General features: G+C 54.9%; 2 protein-coding genes across 2 annotated transcripts; both read left to right on the forward strand.

Annotated features, from left to right (window-relative positions):
• The first annotated feature begins 755 nt into the window (after nucleotides 1-755).
• Nucleotides 756-8,581, forward strand: LOC144248229 (serine/threonine-protein kinase PAK 3-like). Its single transcript, XM_085568017.1, has 14 exons — nucleotides 756-801; nucleotides 1,182-1,295; nucleotides 2,175-2,363; nucleotides 3,754-3,767; nucleotides 3,859-3,876; nucleotides 4,866-5,007; nucleotides 5,351-5,414; nucleotides 6,043-6,091; nucleotides 6,257-6,369; nucleotides 6,559-6,676; nucleotides 7,423-7,522; nucleotides 7,807-8,003; nucleotides 8,100-8,237; nucleotides 8,480-8,581. The coding sequence occupies exons 1-14, from the start codon at nucleotides 756-758 to the stop codon at nucleotides 8,579-8,581; spliced, it is 1,404 nt and encodes a 467-aa protein (XP_085424143.1).
• A 1,413-nt stretch (nucleotides 8,582-9,994) lies between these two features.
• Nucleotides 9,995-17,820, forward strand: LOC144248228 (serine/threonine-protein kinase PAK 3-like). The gene is made up of 14 exons (XM_085568018.1): nucleotides 9,995-10,040; nucleotides 10,421-10,534; nucleotides 11,414-11,602; nucleotides 12,993-13,006; nucleotides 13,098-13,115; nucleotides 14,105-14,246; nucleotides 14,590-14,653; nucleotides 15,282-15,330; nucleotides 15,496-15,608; nucleotides 15,798-15,915; nucleotides 16,662-16,761; nucleotides 17,046-17,242; nucleotides 17,339-17,476; nucleotides 17,719-17,820. The coding sequence occupies exons 1-14, from the start codon at nucleotides 9,995-9,997 to the stop codon at nucleotides 17,818-17,820; spliced, it is 1,404 nt and encodes a 467-aa protein (XP_085424144.1).
• Nucleotides 17,821-18,160: the final 340 nt, after the last annotated feature.

Here is an 18,160-nt window from a genome sequence, read left to right on the forward strand (position 1 = left end):
ACGCCTGCGCCTGAGGAGGCCCTCGTGCCCTGCCAGCTCAGGGGAGGGAAACGGGGATGGATCGTGCATAGGCAGAGCTTCAGCCATCCCCTGAGTTTTACGAGGAGCTCTGCTGTAGATAGGAAATGTAATGTTTTGAGGTTTTCTGAGCTTAGCTGTCTTTAGTTAGGACTAGAGACCATAGAAGGCTTCATTCATGAAGCATTGTTTAGAAAAGAGTAGAGTAGTGTTGATGTAGGGAAGCTCAGAATTATCCCTTAAGGAGAAATGAATGAATTGTCATCAGAAGAATTGAGCTATCCAAGAAGAATGTGGGATTGAGCAGATCTGGAGCAGGCATGTCCCACGAGTTGTCTGCCTGAACTGGCCACCTGGAGGAGGCCACCTGGAGGACAGATTGAGGAAGATGAAGATGGTGAAGTAACCAGGAGATGCTCTGTTCCAGCTCTTGCTTTCAGCATGACTGGCAATAAAACCTCTAAACCCCCCAGAGCCCTGGAGTGTTCCCTTGCGTGTCACGCTGTGCCTAAGCTGGTCAGTGCCTTCCAAGCTGTGCGCTGCGGACGGGCTCTCCCGTTCACGGCTTTGCGCTGCTTCCGAGAGGCCCAAGGCTCTCCCCCTTGCCAGAGTGGCCCTGGCCTGCCCCACACACCTTCCCCGACAGCTGCCCCACACCGCCCCACCTGCCTGGCTGAGATGTTCCCCACCGTGCCCTTGTGTCCCTCCGTGCCAGCTGCCCCTCACGCTGGGTCAGGATGAGGGACCTGGCCTGGCTGTCCCCCGTTTCCTGGCGGTCACTTGGTGCTGAGGAGTAAAGGAGGGTCGAAAGGGCACGTCTTCCTTACGCTTCCCTCTCTTGAACCTCTGGGGCACCAAAGCGCCCTGCTCAAGGGGGCCTGAGGGCCTACACTGGGCTTTCCATGCTACCGTGTCATTCCTCCTTCTCCAAAGCCCTACAATTTGCTGGTTGATGTGAGCGGACTTGGAAATGGGGAAAATGAGATGCTTTCCAATGGAGGCAATCCTTCTGGGTAACTACTGCAGTGTTTCAGCAAGAGAATTTGAAGATAGTGCTGGGCCTTGCATCAATTGCATTGATTTTGAAATGCCACCCTCAGCTTCTGAAGTGTGAGGAGCCCAGGGTAAAGCTCCTTGAAAGACTGGACTGTGCTGTCCACCAGCAGAGGACTTGCGGGTGCGGAGTCACCAGGAAAGCAAGTCTGGCATCCTTGTTCTACAGGTGAACCGAGTTGATTTCCAGAGGAGTTGCGTGCACTTTTCCGCCGTCTCACGCAGTAATTCCTTTCTGCTTTCAAGCTGGCTCCTGGGTCTAGCTGAAGATTTTAACAGAGAGGGGAATGACTACAACTCATTTTCATTGGGATGTGGCTGTGCAAGTGTCCGCCAGGAATCTTACAGGGAGCATGGAGCCTGGGCAAACATCTGTGAGACTGTGGCTTTGGCCTGTTCCAAAGGGCCCTTCCTTGGGCTCGACATCTGCAGGGCGTTGCAGAGCAGTGGGCTGCAGGCTGCTGCCAGAGCTCCAACACAACACAACTGTGGCAGCCCAGGAACCACTGCAGAGCTCCTGTGGTTGTTCTGAGGCTTTCAGTGGCCAGAGAAAGAGCAAGCAGGACAAGAGGAGCTTTGTGTCAAGAGCTAAGCCAGCATCTCCCTGCCACAAAAGGGAGGCCGTGCAGCAAACAGAGTGGGAGAAAAAATCAGCATGCACCGGTGTGCTCAAGAAGCATCTGCACACTGCAATACTCCTGGAAATTTATTTTCTTTGCTTCTTTTTCCCCCTACATGTCATGGAAGAAGCTGGCTTTTCAGAACCAACTAAGATGCCAGGGAGAAGAAGCACACTTGCTTTCTGTTCTTGCGTGCAGGCTGGGCCGCCGTGTCTTCCGAGTTGCCCTGGGACGCCTTGAGCTCTGGCTTATAGACTGGAAGGACATGTTCTGCTGCTTCACGACTGAGCAGAACTTCCCAGGCTTTTCTTTTGCGTCATCTGTACAGAAGGTTTGGTTGCTGGGCACAACAAACCCAGAGCAGCTGCTATTGTAAGGTCAAGGGAGCGGTGCCACGTCACAGTGCCGCGTCACAGCACAGCGATGTCCCGGTGAGCCCGAGGCCTGGTTGTCCAGAGCAGCTTTTCCGCTCGCTCCCTGCAGGAGGATCCCTGCGACCAAGGAGTTCTCAGCAGACGGCCTACACCCCGAGAGGAGTCTTGCTTTACCCCTTGGGTGGCATTCAGTGTGCGAAGCAGCAGAGCACGGCCAAAATGTTCGGGCAGGTCTGTGCCGCGGTTTGCACCATCTTTACCGTTGCTTATTCTGGATATTACCTGACCCACCTGACTCGTAAGTAAAGGTTTATCCTGGGGCTGGCGTCCCCTGGCTTTTGCTTCGCTCTGCTCCATTCGCCGCGGTAGTGACCGAGTTGATCAGGGAACAAAACTGCCGTTAGGATGCCACCAGTTTGGTAAATCTCCTGCCAGCAGCATCAGCTAAGAAGGGGGTATCTGTACTGGGTGGTAGGTGCAGAGCGTTTGCAATGTAATTTGCAGCCTGCAGCGCTTGCCTTCCCTCCCCGGGACAGCGCGTGGCAGTGGAGTGTGTCATTTCCTCAGCTTGCTGCTTCAACCAAGACAACCTGGAAATTGTAGACTCTGAGGGGAGATGCTCAGAAGTACTTCTCAAAACCCTGTGGCTCTCTCCAGGAGTGAAGGAAAGCCCCTTTTGCTCCAAATGCTGCCATTTAGAGGCCTTGGCTGTGTGCCTTGACCCTTTCTAGGCTGCGCCAAGGTAGCCATTCCCCTGGCGATGCAGCACAAACTCCAGTCCAGTTAGGGTTTGCTGCTGAAGGCAGGAGCTGTTCTGGGGCCGCTGCAGCGGAGAGCTGCCACAGCAAAGGGGCCCTTTGTGGAAGCTTTGCTGTTGTATTGTCTTCCAGCAATTGATGGGAATGGCTTGTGCATGCAATTAAAAAAACAATCTATAAAATACTGGGAAGAGAAGAGGAAAAACTGCTTGAGCTGTTGCATTTCCTTGGCCGTGTTTCTGTTTCTTTCCTGGCAAAAGAGGCCCAAACGTAGACAGCGCCTACTCTAGTGTCCTTGTTTGTTCTCTCGCTTGCTGTGGGAAAGGGCTCTTGCTCCTGGAGGCATGTTGGGAAAGGGAAATGCTCTCCGTTGGGAATGACTTGTGCTGTGGGAGCCCCCAGCAAAAGGCACTTTTCTAAGGGCCTCTGGTTCCTTTTCCCTTGCTCCCTGCAGGTCACCTCACACGTGGATGGAGAAAAGCCTGTGCTTTGGTGAGTGGCAAAGGAACCCCTGACGTTGCTGGCATGTTAGAACTGTGCAGCAAGCTGTGAGCTTGGCCTGTTGCAGTAGAGTGTAGAGTGCCAGCGTGGGAGGCTGAAGGAAAGGCCAGCTGCCTGGTGGCAGCAGCAGTAGCAAAGGGAGCACTGGCTCCTTCCTTATTTTCCCATCAAGAGCCTTTCAAGAGGTGAAAAGCAAATGTGACAGCTCCAAGGTGTCTTGCTGCTTCTAGCCAGCATGGAAGATCAAATGCACAGCAAGAGGCAGTAGCACCTCATTCAGCCATCTTCCGAGGGCTTTCATGACTCAGAATGCCACTTGTATCCAAGTCTATGATTTGCCCTTATTCTGGGTGCTTTCCCAGCGCAGTAGAAAGCAGCTGCTGCAAGGGTTGGCTGTTCCCAGTCTCTCTCACTTCTGTCTGTCTGCAGGGCTCAGCCGCAGGGTCAGCGCCTCGTCTGGCTGGCACTGTTACAGATGGAGAGGCTGAAGAGGAGCAAAACAGCAGCAAGCCTCCAGCTGCTGTCCCTCCACAGGCTGAACTTGCAGAGCCAGTAAGTGGCATCTGAGCCTGGCACTGCCTTGGATGCAGGGCCAAGCTTCAAGCCAGGCCTTCAAGCCCAGCCCTTGTTGCTTGCGGCTGAAGATGCTGGGGGCTGTGTGCCTGCCATGACCTAGTGCTGCTTCAGCCAAGCCAGGGAGCCCTGGCCAGTGGGTCCTGAACTTTGACACTTGAGCATCACTTTGCTGGGATGCTGAGAGGGCTCGAGAATGCCTCTTGGCATCAGACAAGAGGCAGCATTCAATTATTCCCAGCGTAGAAATGAGCCCCTTGTGCCCCCTGGCGATGCGGGCCGCCTGTGGCCAGCGGACAGAGCGATCCAAAGACTCAGCTGACAGCCTTGCAGGATATTTGGGAAACACTGGCCCCTGGAAGGGACAAGCCACACTCCATGGACTACTTAGGTTCAGGCATGATGTAGACTGCGCTTCACTTGCACATGGTCAGAGCAGGGTTTGGTGAGGAGAATCCTAGAGGGCTCTGCATTGTAAAGGGCGGGTGGGGCTCAGCAGGGCTGGAATGCAGCCCCGAAGGGCCGCCCCCTAATGCCTGAAATACAGAGGGGAAATCGGTGAAAGGGATCAGAGAAGGGACACGCTCTGGGCTTCTGCTCAGACAGTTGCATGCCAGCTCCAGGGTGATTTCATTGCCCAGGAAAACACAGGAGGAGGAAGAACCGCAACAAGGCTCTGGAGCCCTGCTCTGATCTCTGTGTGGATCTTTGCAAGCCCATCAATGGCTAGTTCCACTCGTCGTGCAGAAAGGCCAGCACGATGGAGCATGGAAGTGGCCATGAGGGGCTGTATCGAAGTAGCCTTAGTGGTTTTCCCATTGCCTTTGGGAAGGGGACGTCCAAAAGCCCCCAGCTGAGGAGGCCTGGCGGTGGCCGACAGCATCTTCCGAAGGCCTTGCTTTTGCCGTGTGCTCTCCGGGGCGTCTGTGCCAGCCGCCCTTCTGACGGGCAATCCTTTCTGGTCCCAGCTCAAGACAGGCTCTGCCATTCAACGTGCCGCTGGACCGGCATCGCCTGCAGCAGCCAGCTGTCCCCCAGCTGCCGGCACTTCATCCAGCAGCCCAGCCCAGCAGCCCGAGATGAGAGAGGAGCAGGGCCTGAAGACACTGAGTACGTCTGCCGTGTTTCTTGTCTGCCAGAGCAGTGCGTTGTCTGCCTGTCTCGGTGCAGGCTGCGCCAGAAGTTCCTCCTCGGTCTCAGAGGCGCTGAGGCCTCTCTGCAGAAGGTGTTGTTGTGCTTTGAGGCAGCGAGGGAGCTCTCGGGGTGTTCCTGCTGCCTCTGGGGGCACCTGGGCCTGGCTTGGCTCTGCCTGGGCTGCCTTTCGTGGCACGTCGCGAGTGACTGGCCCCAGGGAGCTCTCAAGCTCCTGACAGTGGGCATGCATTTTGGATTGTGTGGGCAGCAAGGCCTCCGGTTGAAAGTGAGCTCCTGGCACTGCTTTTGTCTCTCTCAGGGAGCATTGTGAGTCTGGGCGAGCCAATGAAGAAATACAGGGCATTTGAAGAACTTGGACGAGGGTAAGTGTGACGTCTGCTCCATAGAACAAACCGTGGGCCGGGTCTTCAGCTTGTGCAATATCCAGCGTGAAGTCAGGCCAGTTCCAAACGCGGTCAGCCTCGGGCTTTGCCTCCTGTCACCTCTCAGGACGGCTCAGTCAGAGCAGTCAGGAAGCATCAGCAAAGACAACTTGATGCAAGCGACGCCTTGCTTGCAGCAGTGAGGAGCAGGACCTGGAAGATCTCCTGGCCCTGTGTCTGTATGGCCTCCAAGGGCACCTTGCCACTCAAGAGCTGTCTGAGGACAGTTCTTGAAGGCAGTGTTTTCCAAGTTAGTCTTCTCCAGATGTAAGCCCACTTGCACACCTGTGCGCAAAGCCACACAGAGATCGAGCCCCCCTTCCACTGGAATGGAACCAAGTGGGCGTGTGCCTTGGAGATTTGCACGGGTCCTTGGTCTCCATGAGGGAGCTCCGTGTTCCCTGTCCGGCATGGCAGAGGGCTGGTGGGCTGCCGTGCTGCCGGCTGAAGAGACGCCGCAGCCAGGCGTTTTCTAAGGAGTCCAGGCAGCCTAGGGAGATCTCCTGCCTAGGCTTGCTTTCACTGCCAGGGCTATAAAGGGCTTTTTCTGCTGCCCTTTTCTTTCTAGGGGCTTTGGAGCTGTTTATAAAGCCCTCGACACCAGCACAGGACAACAGGTAAAGTGTCCATACCCGCGGCAGTTTCTCCCTAAGCTCTGCTGTCTGGCAACAGGGCAGTTTGGCACAGCTCACTGTGTCATGGCACGAGCGCTCGCTCCGTGTTCCTTGAGGTCTCGTGCAGGGAGCGACTTCTCAAGTTAATGGTGGCCAATGTCTTTGTAGGTGGCCATCAAGATAATGTCTCTTCAGGAGAAGATGTCTGAGGAGCTGGCTGTCAATGAAATCTTGGTGATGAGGGACAGCAGGAATCCCAATATTGTCAGCTACTTAGACAGGTTGGGGTATTCTCACGTCTATGTAGCTTTAGACATCTGCATGTGCACGGGAGGAGTTTGCAGCTGGCTTTCAGTAATCTCTTCTGGCATGTGTAGCTTGGAGAGCAGTTGCAAAAGCCTGGGTCAGGCCCTCGGGTGCCTGAGCCGTGCCCATTCCTCTCTCTCCGTGCCGTGGTTTCCTTCTTTCAGCTACCTGGTGGATGCGGAGCTCTGGCTGGTGATGGAGTTCATGGACGGCGGCACGTTGTTCGATGTGCTCCGGGCAGTGTACCTGGAGGAAGGACAGATAGGCGCCGTCTGTCGGGAGGTGAGGCGTCCCGCTTGTGCTTCCCCTGGCCTGCCCAGGATGGTTCTTGTCAGCTGGTGGTTAAGGAGAGCAGAGATTTCTTGGCCCCGGCTTTCTTTTGGCGCTGCTCTCACGACACAGAGCAGAAGAAAGAGCATTAATCTGAAGGGAACTGCCTGCTGGAGTCCCCGCACGCCTTAGGCTCTGTTCTTGCACTCTTCCATGCTGTCCGTCCTCTGGCGCTCGTGCACACTCACTTGTTTCATTTCCTGGCTTGCTCCTCTCAGCTTTGCCTCTGAATGTTTGTCTGGAGCCTGTCCGTCTGTCCGACATTCCTTGACATTCTAAGCCCGCATGCGGGTGGCAGAATTTCAAGCCGAGGGCGAAGGAGATGTCCTCAGCTTCAAAGCACGGCATTGCAGCCCAGATGGCGAGGGATTCTGAAACAGGTCTAATGTGCTGCTTCCTCCTCTGCTGCCACAGGGCTTCCAATGAAATCGTTGCCATGCTGCTTGCCAGCCAAAGGTCACGTGCTTGGTACCAATGGCAGGATGGACTCGTGCAAGCTCAGATGCCTTCGCTTTGAAATATCCAAAGCACTTCTAAGAGTGTTGAAGCAGCAAGCTCTTGCTCTTGACAGCGCCGTGCTAGTGCTCCCTCCTTCACAATTCCCTGAGAAAGCTGTCAACCTCTTGGAGCCCTTTTCTTTCTTCTGGGATTAAATCAGATGCTGAATGTTAACTTTCCTTCCCTCCTTTCTCTCTCAGTGCCTGCAAGGACTGCATTTCCTTCATTCCCGCCAAGTCATCCACAGGGACATCAAAAGCGGCAACGTTCTCGTGGGCATGGACGGATCTGTCAAGCTGGGTGGGTATCGTCCCTGCTCAGGGGCAGCCTTCCCCGCGTGTGCTGTGGGGCTGCTTTTTGGTGACTGCCACTTCCCCAGAAGCGCTGCTCAGCCCGCGCGTGAATCGTGAGGGTGTTTCTGAAATGGCCAATGCCCTATTTCCCTGGCTCCAGCCACAGGGAAGGCAAGCTCAGCTGCCTTTTCAGCTAGACTGGGCATGGCCTTGGCAGGCTTGGAGTGGGCCATCCTTTAGGCCGGTTTGCCAGCGGTGGCTGGCTTTGACAGGCTTTGTTTTTCTCCTCAGCTGACTTTGGCCTCTGCGCTCAGCTCAGCCCTGAGCGCAGCAAGCGCAGCTCCAGAGTGGGCACTCCCAGCTGGATGGCCCCGGAAGTGGTGAGAGGAGAAGCCTACGGCCCCAAAGTGGACATCTGGTCCCTGGGGATCATGGGGCTGGAAATGGTGGAAGGGGAAGCTCCTTATGAGAGGATGGCCCGTGTCAGGGTAAGGTGCAGCTTAGAAAGGGGGCTCTGTGTGGAGAGAGCTGTTGTGGCTAGGAAAGGAGCAGCTAGAGTGCCCTCTTCCATCCATGTGTTGTAGGTTTTTGAACTGATAGAAACGAACGGGCCCCCGAAACTGCAGAACCCCAGGCACCACTCGGCTCTCCTGCGCGACTTTCTGCGCTGCTGCCTGCAGGCAGACGAGGACAGGCGCTGGTCTGCCCAGGAACTCCTGCAGGTGAGAAAAAGCAAAGGGGCAAAAAGCCCTGCCAGCTGAGGACACCTGCATCCAGGGATCAAGAGGAGTGTGGGCTGCGTGGGTGAGGCAGCTTCCAGGAGAGGAAGGCCCACGGGGAATGTGCTGCCCTCAGTCCTCTTGGTGTGTCTTTTGGGCAGCCAAGGAGTCCTGCTTGGGCCCGTGAGGATGTGCTCATGGAAAGTAACGGGGGTTCCCTTCTTTTTGGTTTTTCTTCCGGGCAGCATCCGTTTGTGACCTCAGGCGAGCCAGCCTCCAGCCTGGCTGCTCTGGTCACCTCAGCCAAGCAAGTGCTGGAAGACTGGAGAGGAGACGCTTGCGCCTGAGGAGGCCCTTGTGCCGTGCCAGCTCCGAGCAGGGGCAAGGGGATGTGTTGTGTTTGGGCAGAGATTCAGCCATCCCCTGACTTTTTAATAAGGGGCTGTGCTGTAGATAGGAAATGTAATGATTCCAGAATTTTCTTAGTTTAGCTAGGCTCAACTTAAAACGTTGTTGGGTTTTTTTTTCACGAAAAGATTAACTTTTAAAAATTAAGGAAATTCAGGCAGAGAATTCAAAGGACTGTAGAATCTAGATAGCTTAGATAGTAGAGGATAGTTTAGCTTAGAATATAGTCTTGTTAATTTAGGTAAGTTCTGAGCTCTCTTTTAAGTAGAAAAGAAGGAATTGTCATAATCAGAATTAAGCTGTGAGAGGAAAAGCTGTGATGCAGCAGAAGTGCACTGTGCAGGCGCTACAAGCTGTCAGCCTGATCAGGCCAGCTGCCGGGCAGAATGATAAAGATGCAGAAGTAGTGAGGGGACACTTTGTTTCAGCCAGAGTGGCAATGAAACTCTGACATAGGCCGAGCTTTGGAAGACTCCCTTCCTTGCCATGCTCTAGCTAAGCTGGACAGTCCCTTGCAGAGGCCCAGAGATCACGCTGAGGTAAGCAGCTTTGCTTACTGCAAGTGGGGAAAGCAAGTGCAGGAAAACTGGCGTGCAGACGCCTGCGCCTGAGGAGGCCCTCGTGCCCTGCCAGCTCAGGGGAGGGAAACGGGGATGGATCGTGCATAGGCAGAGCTTCAGCCATCCCCTGAGTTTTACGAGGAGCTCTGCTGTAGATAGGAAATGTAATGTTTTGAGGTTTTCTGAGCTTAGCTGTCTTTAGTTAGGACTAGAGACCATAGAAGGCTTCATTCATGAAGCATTGTTTAGAAAAGAGTAGAGTAGTGTTGATGTAGGGAAGCTCAGAATTATCCCTTAAGGAGAAATGAATGAATTGTCATCAGAAGAATTGAGCTATCCAAGAAGAATGTGGGATTGAGCAGATCTGGAGCAGGCATGTCCCACGAGTTGTCTGCCTGAACTGGTCACCTGGAGGAGGCCACCTGGAGGACAGATTGAGGAAGATGAAGATGGTGAAGTAACCAGGAGATGCTCTGTTCCAGCTCTTGCTTTCAGCATGACTGGCAATAAAACCTCTAAACCCCCCAGAGCCCTGGAGTGTTCCCTTGCGTGTCACGCTGTGCCTAAGCTGGTCAGTGCCTTCCAAGCTGTGCGCTGCGGACGGGCTCTCCCGTTCACGGCTTTGCGCTGCTTCCGAGCGGCCCAAGGCTCTCCCCCTTGCCAGAGTGGCCCTGGCCTGCCCCACACACCTTCCCCGACAGCTGCCCCACACCGCCCCACCTGCCTGGCTGAGATGTTCCCCACCGTGCCCTTGTGTCCCTCCGTGCCAGCTGCCCCTCACGCTGGGTCAGGATGAGGGACCTGGCCTGGCTGTCCCCCGTTTCCTGGCGGTCACTTGGTGCTGAGGAGTAAAGGAGGGTCGAAAGGGCACGTCTTCCTTACGCTTCCCTCTCTTGAACCTCTGGGGCACCAAAGCGCCCTGCTCAAGGGGGCCTGAGGGCCTACACTGGGCTTTCCATGCTACCGTGTCATTCTTCCTTCTCCAAAGCCCTACAATTTGCTGGTTGATGTGAGCGGACTTGGAAATGGGGAAAATGAGATGCTTTCCAATGGAGGCAATCCTTCTGGGTAACTACTGCAGTGTTTCAGCAAGAGAATTTGAAGATAGTGCTGGGCCTTGCATCAATTGCATTGATTTTGAAATGCCACCCTCAGCTTCTGAAGTGTGAGGAGCCCAGGGTAAAGCTCCATGAAAGACTGGACTGTGCTGTCCACCAGCAGAGGACTTGCGGGTGCGGAGTCACCAGGAAAGCAAGTCTGGCATCTTTGTTCTACAGGTGAACCGAGTTGATTTCCAGAGGAGTTGCGTGCACTTTTCCGCCGTCTCACGCAGTAATTCCTTTCTGCTTTCAAGCTGGCTCCTGGGTCTAGCTGAAGATTTTAACAGAGAGGGGAATGACTACAACTCATTTTCATTGGGATGTGGCTGTGCAAGTGTCCGCCAGGAATCTTACAGGGAGCATGGAGCCTGGGCAAACATCTGTGAGACTGCGGCTTTGGCCTGTTCCAAAGGGCCCTTCCTTGGGCTCGACATCTGCAGGGCGTTGCAGAGCAGTGGGCTGCAGGCTGCTGCCAGAGCTCCAACACAACACAACTGTGGCAGCCCAGGAACCACTGCAGAGCTCCTGTGGTTGTTCTGAGGCTTTCAGTGGCCAGAGAAAGAGCAAGCAGGACAAGAGGAGCTTTGTGTCAAGAGCTAAGCCAGCATCTCCCTGCCACAAAAGGGAGGCCGTGCAGCAAACAGAGTGGGAGAAAAAATCAGCATGCACCGGTGTGCTCAAGAAGCATCTGCACGCTGCAATACTCCTGGAAATTTATTTTCTTTGCTTCTTTTTCCCCCTACATGTCATGGAAGAAGCTGGCTTTTCAGAACCAACTAAGATGCCAGGGAGAAGAAGCACACTTGCTTTCTGTTCTCGCGTGCAGGCTGGGCCGCCGTGTCTTCCGAGTTGCCCTGGGACGCCTTGAGCTCTGGCTTATGGACTGGAAGGACATGTTCTGCTGCTTCACGACTGAGCAGAACTTCCCAGGCTTTTCTTTTGCGTCATCTGTACAGAAGGTTTGGTTGCTGGGCACAACAAACCCAGAGCAGCTGCTATTGTGAGGTCAAGGGAGCGGTGCCACGTCACAGTGCCGCGTCACAGCACAGCGATGTCCCGGTGAGCCCGAGGCCTGGTTGTCCAGAGCAGCTTTTCCGCTCGCTCTCTGCAGGAGGACCCCTGCGACCAAGGAGTTCTCAGCAGACGGCCTGCACCCCGAGAGGAGTCTTGCTTTACCCCTTGGGTGGCATTCAGTGTGCGAAGCAGCAGAGCACGGCCAAAATGTTCGGGCAGGTCTGTGCCGCGGTTTGCACCATCTTTACCGTTGCTTATTCTGGATATTACCTGACCCACCTGACTCGTAAGTAAAGGTTTATCCTGGGGCTGGCGTCCCCTGGCTTTTGCTTCGCTCTGCTCCATTCGCCGCGGTAGTGACCGAGTTGATCAGGGAACAAAACTGCCGTTAGGATGCCACCAGTTTGGTAAATCTCCTGCCAGCAGCATCAGCTAAGAAGGGGGTATCTGTACTGGGTGGTAGGTGCAGAGCGTTTGCAATGTAATTTGCAGCCTGCAGCGCTTGCCTTCCCTCCCCGGGACAGCGCGTGGCAGTGGAGTGTGTCATTTCCTCAGCTTGCTGCTTCAACCAAGACAACCTGGAAATTGTAGACTCTGAGGGGAGATGCTCAGAAGTACTTCTCAAAACCCTGTGGCTCTCTCCAGGAGTGAAGGAAAGCCCCTTTTGCTCCAAATGCTGCCATTTAGAGGCCTTGGCTGTGTGCCTTGACCCTTTCTAGGCTGCGCCAAGGTAGCCATTCCCCTGGCGATGCAGCACAAACTCCAGTCCAGTTAGGGTTTGCTGCTGAAGGCAGGAGCTGTTCTGGGGCCGCTGCAGCGGAGAGCTGCCACAGCAAAGGGGCCCTTTGTGGAAGCTTTGCTGTTGTATTGTCTTCCAGCAATTGATGGGAATGGCTTGTGCATGCAATTAAAAAAACGATCTATAAAATACTGGGAAGAGAAGAGGAAAAACTGCTTGAGCTGTTGCATTTCCTTGGCCGTGTTTCTGTTTCTTTCCTGGCAAAAGAGGCCCAAACGTAGACAGCACCTACTCTAGTGTCCTTGTTTGTTCTCTCGCTTGCTGTGGGAAAGGGCTCTTGCTCCTGGAGGCATGTTGGGAAAGGGAAATGCTCTCCGTTGGGAATGACTTGTGCTGTGGGAGGCCCCAGCAAAAGGCACTTTTCTAAGGGCCTCTGGTTCCTTTTCCCTTGCTCCCTGCAGGTCACCTCACACGTGGATGGAGAAAAGCCTGTGCTTTGGTGAGTGGCAAAGGAACCCCTGACGTTGCTGGCATGTTAGAACTGTGCAGCAAGCTGTGAGCTTGGCCTGTTGCAGTAGAGTGTAGAGTGCCAGCGTGGGAGGCTGAAGGAAAGGCCAGCTGCCTGGTGGCAGCAGCAGTAGCAAAGGGAGCACTGGCTCCTTCCTTATTTTCCCATCAAGAGCCTTTCAAGAGGTGAAAAGCAAATGTGACAGCTCCAAGGTGTCTTGCTGCTTCTAGCCAGCATGGAAGATCAAATGCACAGCAAGAGGCAGTAGCACCTCATTCAGCCATCTTCCGAGGGCTTTCATGACTCAGAATGCCACTTGTATCCAAGTCTATGATTTGCCCTTATTCTGGGTGCTTTCCCAGCGCAGTAGAAAGCAGCTGCTGCAAGGGTTGGCTGTTCCCAGTCTCTCTCACTTCTGTCTGTCTGCAGGGCTCAGCCGCAGGGTCAGCGCCTCGTCTGGCTGGCACTGTTACAGATGGAGAGGCTGAAGAGGAGCAAAACAGCAGCAAGCCTCCAGCTGCTGTCCCTCCACAGGCTGAACTTGCAGAGCCAGTAAGTGGCATCTGAGCCTGGCACTGCCTTGGATGCAGGGCCAAGCTTCAAGCCAGGCCTTCAAGCCCAGCCCTTGTTGCTTGCGGCTGAAGATGCTGGGGGCTGTGTGCCTGCCATGACCTAGTGCTGCTTCAGCCAAGCCAGGGAGCCCTGGCCAATGGGTCCTGAACTTTGACACTTGAGCATCACTTTGCTGGGATGCTGAGAGGGCTCGAGAATGCCTCTTGGCATCAGACAAGAGGCAGCATTCAATTATTCCCAGCGTAGAAATGAGCCCCTTGTGCCCCCTGGCGATGCGGGCCGCCTGTGGCCAGCGGACAGAGCGGTCCAAAGACTCAGCTGACAGCCTTGCAGGATATTTGGGAAACACTGGCCCCTGGAAGGGACAAGCCACACTCCATGGACTACTTAGGTTCAGGCATGATGTAGACTGCGCTTCACTTGCACATGGTCAGAGCAGGGTTTGGTGAGGAGAATCCTAGAGGGCTCTGCATTGTAAAGGGCGGGTGGGGCTCAGCAGGGCTGGAATGCAGCCCCGTAGGGCCGCCCCCTAATGCCTGAAATACAGAGGGGAAATTGGTGAAAGGGATCAGAGAAGGGACACGCTCTGGGCTTCTGCTCAGACAGTTGCATGCCAGCTCCAGGGTGATTTCATTGCCCAGGAAAACACAGGAGGAGGAAGAACCGCAACAAGGCTCTGGAGCCCTGTTCTGATCTCTGTGCGGATCTTTGCAAGCCCATCAATGGCTAGTTCCACTCGTCGTGCAGAAAGGCCAGCACGATGGAGCATGGAAGTGGCCATGAGGGGCTGTATCGAAGTAGCCTTAGTGGTTTTCCCATTGCCTTTGGGAAGGGGACGTCCAAAAGCCCCCAGCTGAGGAGGCCTGGCGGTGGCCGATAGCATCTTCCGAAGGCCTTGCTTTTGCCGTGTGCTCTCCGGGGCGTCTGTGCCAGCCGCCCTTCTGACGGGCAATCCTTTCTGGTCCCAGCTCAAGACAGGCTCTGCCATTCAACGTGCCGCTGGACCGGCATCGCCTGCAGCGGCCAGCTGTCCCCCAGCTGCCGGCACTTCATCCAGCAGCCCAGCCCAGCAGCCCGAGATGAGAGAGGAGCAGGGCCTGAAGACACTGAGTACGTCTGCCGTGTTTCTTGTCTGCCAGAGCAGTGCGTTGTCTGCCTGTCTCGGTGCAGGCTGCGCCAGAAGTTCCTCCTCGGTCTCAGAGGCGCTGAGGCCTCTCTGCAGAAGCTGTTGTTGTGCTTTGAGGCAGCGAGGGAGCGCGCGGGGTGTTCCTGCTGCCTCTGGGGGCACCTGGGCCTGGCTTGGCTCTGCCTGGGCTGCCTTTTGTGGCACGTCGCGAGTGACTGGCCCCAGGGAGCTCTCAAGCTCCTGACAGTGGGCATGCATTTTGGATTGTGTGGGCAGCAAGGCCTCCGGTTGAAAGTGAGCTCCTGGCACTGCTTTTGTCTCTCTCAGGGAGCATTGTGAGTCTGGGCGAGCCAATGAAGAAATACAGGGCATTTGAAGAACTTGGACGAGGGTAAGTGTGACGTCTGCTCCATAGAACAAACCGTGGGCCGGGTCTTCAGCTTGTGCAATATCCAGCGTGAAGTCAGGCCAGTTCCAAACGTGGTCAGCCTCGGGCTTTGCCTCCTGTCACCTCTCAGGACAGCTCAGTCAGAGCAGTCAGGAAGCATCAGCAAAGACAACTTGATGCAAGCGACGCCTTGCTTGCAGCAGTGAGGAGCAGGACCTGGAAGATCTCCTGGCCCTGTGTCTGTATGGCCTCCAAGGGCACCTTGCCACTCAAGAGCTGTCTGAGGACAGTTCTTGAAGGCAGTGTTTTCCAAGTTAGTCTTCTCCAGATGTAAGCCCACTTGCACACCTGTGCGCAAAGCCACACAGAGATCGAGCCCCCCTTCCACTGGAATGGAACCAAGTGGGCGTGTGCCTTGGAGATTTGCACGGGTCCTTGGTCTCCATGAGGGAGCTCCGTGTTCCCTGTCTGGCATGGCAGAGGGCTGGTGGGCTGCCGTGCTGCCGGCTGAAGAGACGCCGCAGCCAGGCGTTTTCTAAGGAGTCCAGGCAGCCTAGGGAGATCTCCTGCCTAGGCTTGCTTTCACTGCCAGGGCTATAAAGGGCTTTTTCTGCTGCCCTTTTCTTTCTAGGGGCTTTGGAGCTGTTTATAAAGCCCTCGACACCAGCACAGGACAACAGGTAAAGTGTCCATACCCGCGGCAGTTTCTCCCTAAGCTCTGCTGTCTGGCAACAGGGCAGTTTGGCACAGCTCACTGTGTCATGGCACGAGCGCTCGCTCCGTGTTCCTTGAGGTCTCGTGCAGGGAGCGACTTCTCAAGTTAATGGTGGCCAATGTCTTTGTAGGTGGCCATCAAGATAATGTCTCTTCAGGAGAAGATGTCTGAGGAGCTGGCTGTCAATGAAATCTTGGTGATGAGGGACAGCAGGAATCCCAATATTGTCAGCTACTTAGACAGGTTGGGGTATTCTCACGTCTATGTAGCTTTAGACATCTGCATGTGCACGGGAGGAGTTTGCAGCTGGCTTTCAGTAATCTCTTCTGGCATGTGTAGCTTGGAGAGCAGTTGCAAAAGCCTGGGTCAGGCCCTCGAGTGCCTGAGCCGTGCCCATTCCTCTCTCTCCATGCCGTGGTTTCCTTCTTTCAGCTACCTGGTGGATGCGGAGCTCTGGCTGGTGATGGAGTTCATGGACGGCGGCACGTTGTTCGATGTGCTCCGGGCAGTGTACCTGGAGGAAGGACAGATAGGCGCCGTCTGTCGGGAGGTGAGGCGTCCCGCTTGTGCTTCCCCTGGCCTGCCCAGGATGGTTCTTGTCAGCTGGTGGTTAAGGAGAGCAGAGATTTCTTGGCCCCGGCTTTCTTTTGGCGCTGCTCTCACGACACAGAGCAGAAGAAAGAGCATTAATCTGAAGGGAACTGCCTGCTGGAGTCCCCGCACGCCTTAGGCTCTGTTCTTGCACTCTTCCATGCTGTCCGTCCTCTGGCGCTCGTGCACACTCACTTGTTTCATTTCCTGGCTTGCTCCTCTCAGCTTTGCCTCTGAATGTTTGTCTGGAGCCTGTCCGTCTGTCCGACATTCCTTGACATTCTAAGCCCGCATGCGGGTGGCAGAATTTCAAGCCGAGGGCGAAGGAGATGTCCTCAGCTTCAAAGCACGGCATTGCAGCCCAGATGGCGAGGGATTCTGAAACAGGTCTAATGTGCTGCTTCCTCCTCTGCTGCCACAGGGCTTCCAATGAAATCGTTGCCCTGCTGCTTGCCAGCCGAAGGTCACGTGCTTGGTACCAATGGCAGGATGGACTCGTGCAAGCTCAGATGCCTTCGCTTTGAAATATCCAAAGCACTTCTAAGAGTGTTGAAGCAGCAAGCTCTTGCTCTTGACAGCGCCGTGCTAGTGCTCCCTCCTTCACAATTCCCTGAGAAAGCTGTCAACCTCTTGGAGTCCTTTTCTTTCTTCTGGGATTAAATCAGATGCTGAATGTTAACTTTCCTTCCCTCCTTTCTCTCTCAGTGCCTGCAAGGACTGCATTTCCTTCATTCCCGCCAAGTCATCCACAGGGACATCAAAAGCGGCAACGTTCTCGTGGGCATGGACGGATCTGTCAAGCTGGGTGGGTATCGTCCCTGCTCAGGGGCAGCCTTCCCCGCGTGTGCTGTGGGGCTGCTTTTTGGTGACTGCCACTTCCCCAGAAGCGCTGCTCAGCCAGCGCGTGAATCGTGAGGGTGTTTCTGAAATGGCCAATGCCATATTTCCCTGGCTCCAGCCACAGGGAAGGCAAGCTCAGCTGCCTTTTCAGCTAGACTGGGCATGGCCTTGGCAGGCTTGGAGTGGGCCATCCTTTAGGCTGGTTTGCCAGCGGTGGCTGGCTTTGACAGGCTTTGTTTTTCTCCTCAGCTGACTTTGGCCTCTGCGCTCAGCTCAGCCCTGAGCGCAGCAAGCGCAGCTCCAGAGTGGGCACTCCCAGCTGGATGGCCCCGGAAGTGGTGAGAGGAGAAGCCTACGGCCCCAAAGTGGACATCTGGTCCCTGGGGATCATGGGGCTGGAAATGGTGGAAGGGGAAGCTCCTTATGAGAGGATGGCCCGTGTCAGGGTAAGGTGCAGCTTAGAAAGGGGGCTCTGTGTGGAGAGAGCTGTTGTGGCTAGGAAAGGAGCAGCTAGAGTGCCCTCTTCCATCCATGTGTTGTAGGTTTTTGAACTGATAGAAATGAACGGGCCCCCAAAACTGCAGAACCCCAGGCACCACTCGGCTCTCCTGCGCGACTTTCTGCGCTGCTGCCTGCAGGCAGACGAGGACAGGCGCTGGTCTGCCCAGGAACTCCTGCAGGTGAGAAAAAGCAAAGGGGCAAAAAGCCCTGCCAGCTGAGGACACCTGCATCCAGGGATCAAGAGGAGTGTGGGCTGCGTGGGTGAGGCAGCTTCCAGGAGAGGAAGGCCCACGGGGAATGTGCTGCCCTCGGTCCTCTTGGTGTGTCTTTTGGGCAGCCAAGGAGTCCTGCTTGGGCCCGTGAGGATGTGCTCATGGAAAGTAACGGGGGTTCCCTTCTTTTTGGTTTTTCTTCCGGGCAGCATCCGTTTGTGACCTCAGGCGAGCCAGCCTCCAGCCTGGCTGCTCTGGTCACCTCAGCCAAGCAAGTGCTGGAAGACTGGAGAGGAGACGCTTGCGCCTGAGGAGGCCCTTGTGCCGTGCCAGCTCCGAGCAGGGGCAAGGGGATGTGTTGTGTTTGGGCAGAGATTCAGCCATCCCCTGACTTTTTAATAAGGGGCTGTGCTGTAGATAGGAAATGTAATGGTTCCGGAATTTTCTTAGTTTAGCTAGGTTCAACTTAAACCGTTGTTGGTTTTTTTTTTCATGAAAAGATTAACTTTTAAAAATTAAGGAAATTCAGGCAGAGAATTCAAAGGACTGTAGAATCTAGATAGCTTAGATAGTAGAGGATAGTTTAGCTTAGAATATAGTCTTGTTAATTTAGGTAAGTTCTGAGCTCTCTTTTAAGTAGAAAAGAAGGAA

The sequence above is a fragment of the Lonchura striata genome, chromosome Z, assembly GCF_050655825.1.
Source record: "Lonchura striata isolate lonStrDom1 chromosome Z, ASM5065582v1, whole genome shotgun sequence".
In the NCBI taxonomy this organism is placed as follows: domain Eukaryota; kingdom Metazoa; phylum Chordata; class Aves; order Passeriformes; family Estrildidae; genus Lonchura; species Lonchura striata.

Coding starts and splice junctions, on each gene's coding strand:
- LOC144248229 (XM_085568017.1), top strand. CDS start 756: ATGAGGGACCTGGCCTGGCTGTCCCCCGTTTCCTGGCGGTCACTTG. Junction 1,296..2,174: donor CTTTTCCGCCGTCTCACGCA/GTAATTCCTTTC, acceptor CGCTCCCTGCAG/GAGGATCCCTGCGACCAAGG. Junction 5,008..5,350: donor GCAGGGCCTGAAGACACTGA/GTACGTCTGCCG, acceptor TGTCTCTCTCAG/GGAGCATTGTGAGTCTGGGC.
- LOC144248228 (XM_085568018.1), top strand. CDS start 9,995: ATGAGGGACCTGGCCTGGCTGTCCCCCGTTTCCTGGCGGTCACTTG. Junction 14,654..15,281: donor TTTGAAGAACTTGGACGAGG/GTAAGTGTGACG, acceptor TTTTCTTTCTAG/GGGCTTTGGAGCTGTTTATA. Junction 15,609..15,797: donor ATTGTCAGCTACTTAGACAG/GTTGGGGTATTC, acceptor TCCTTCTTTCAG/CTACCTGGTGGATGCGGAGC.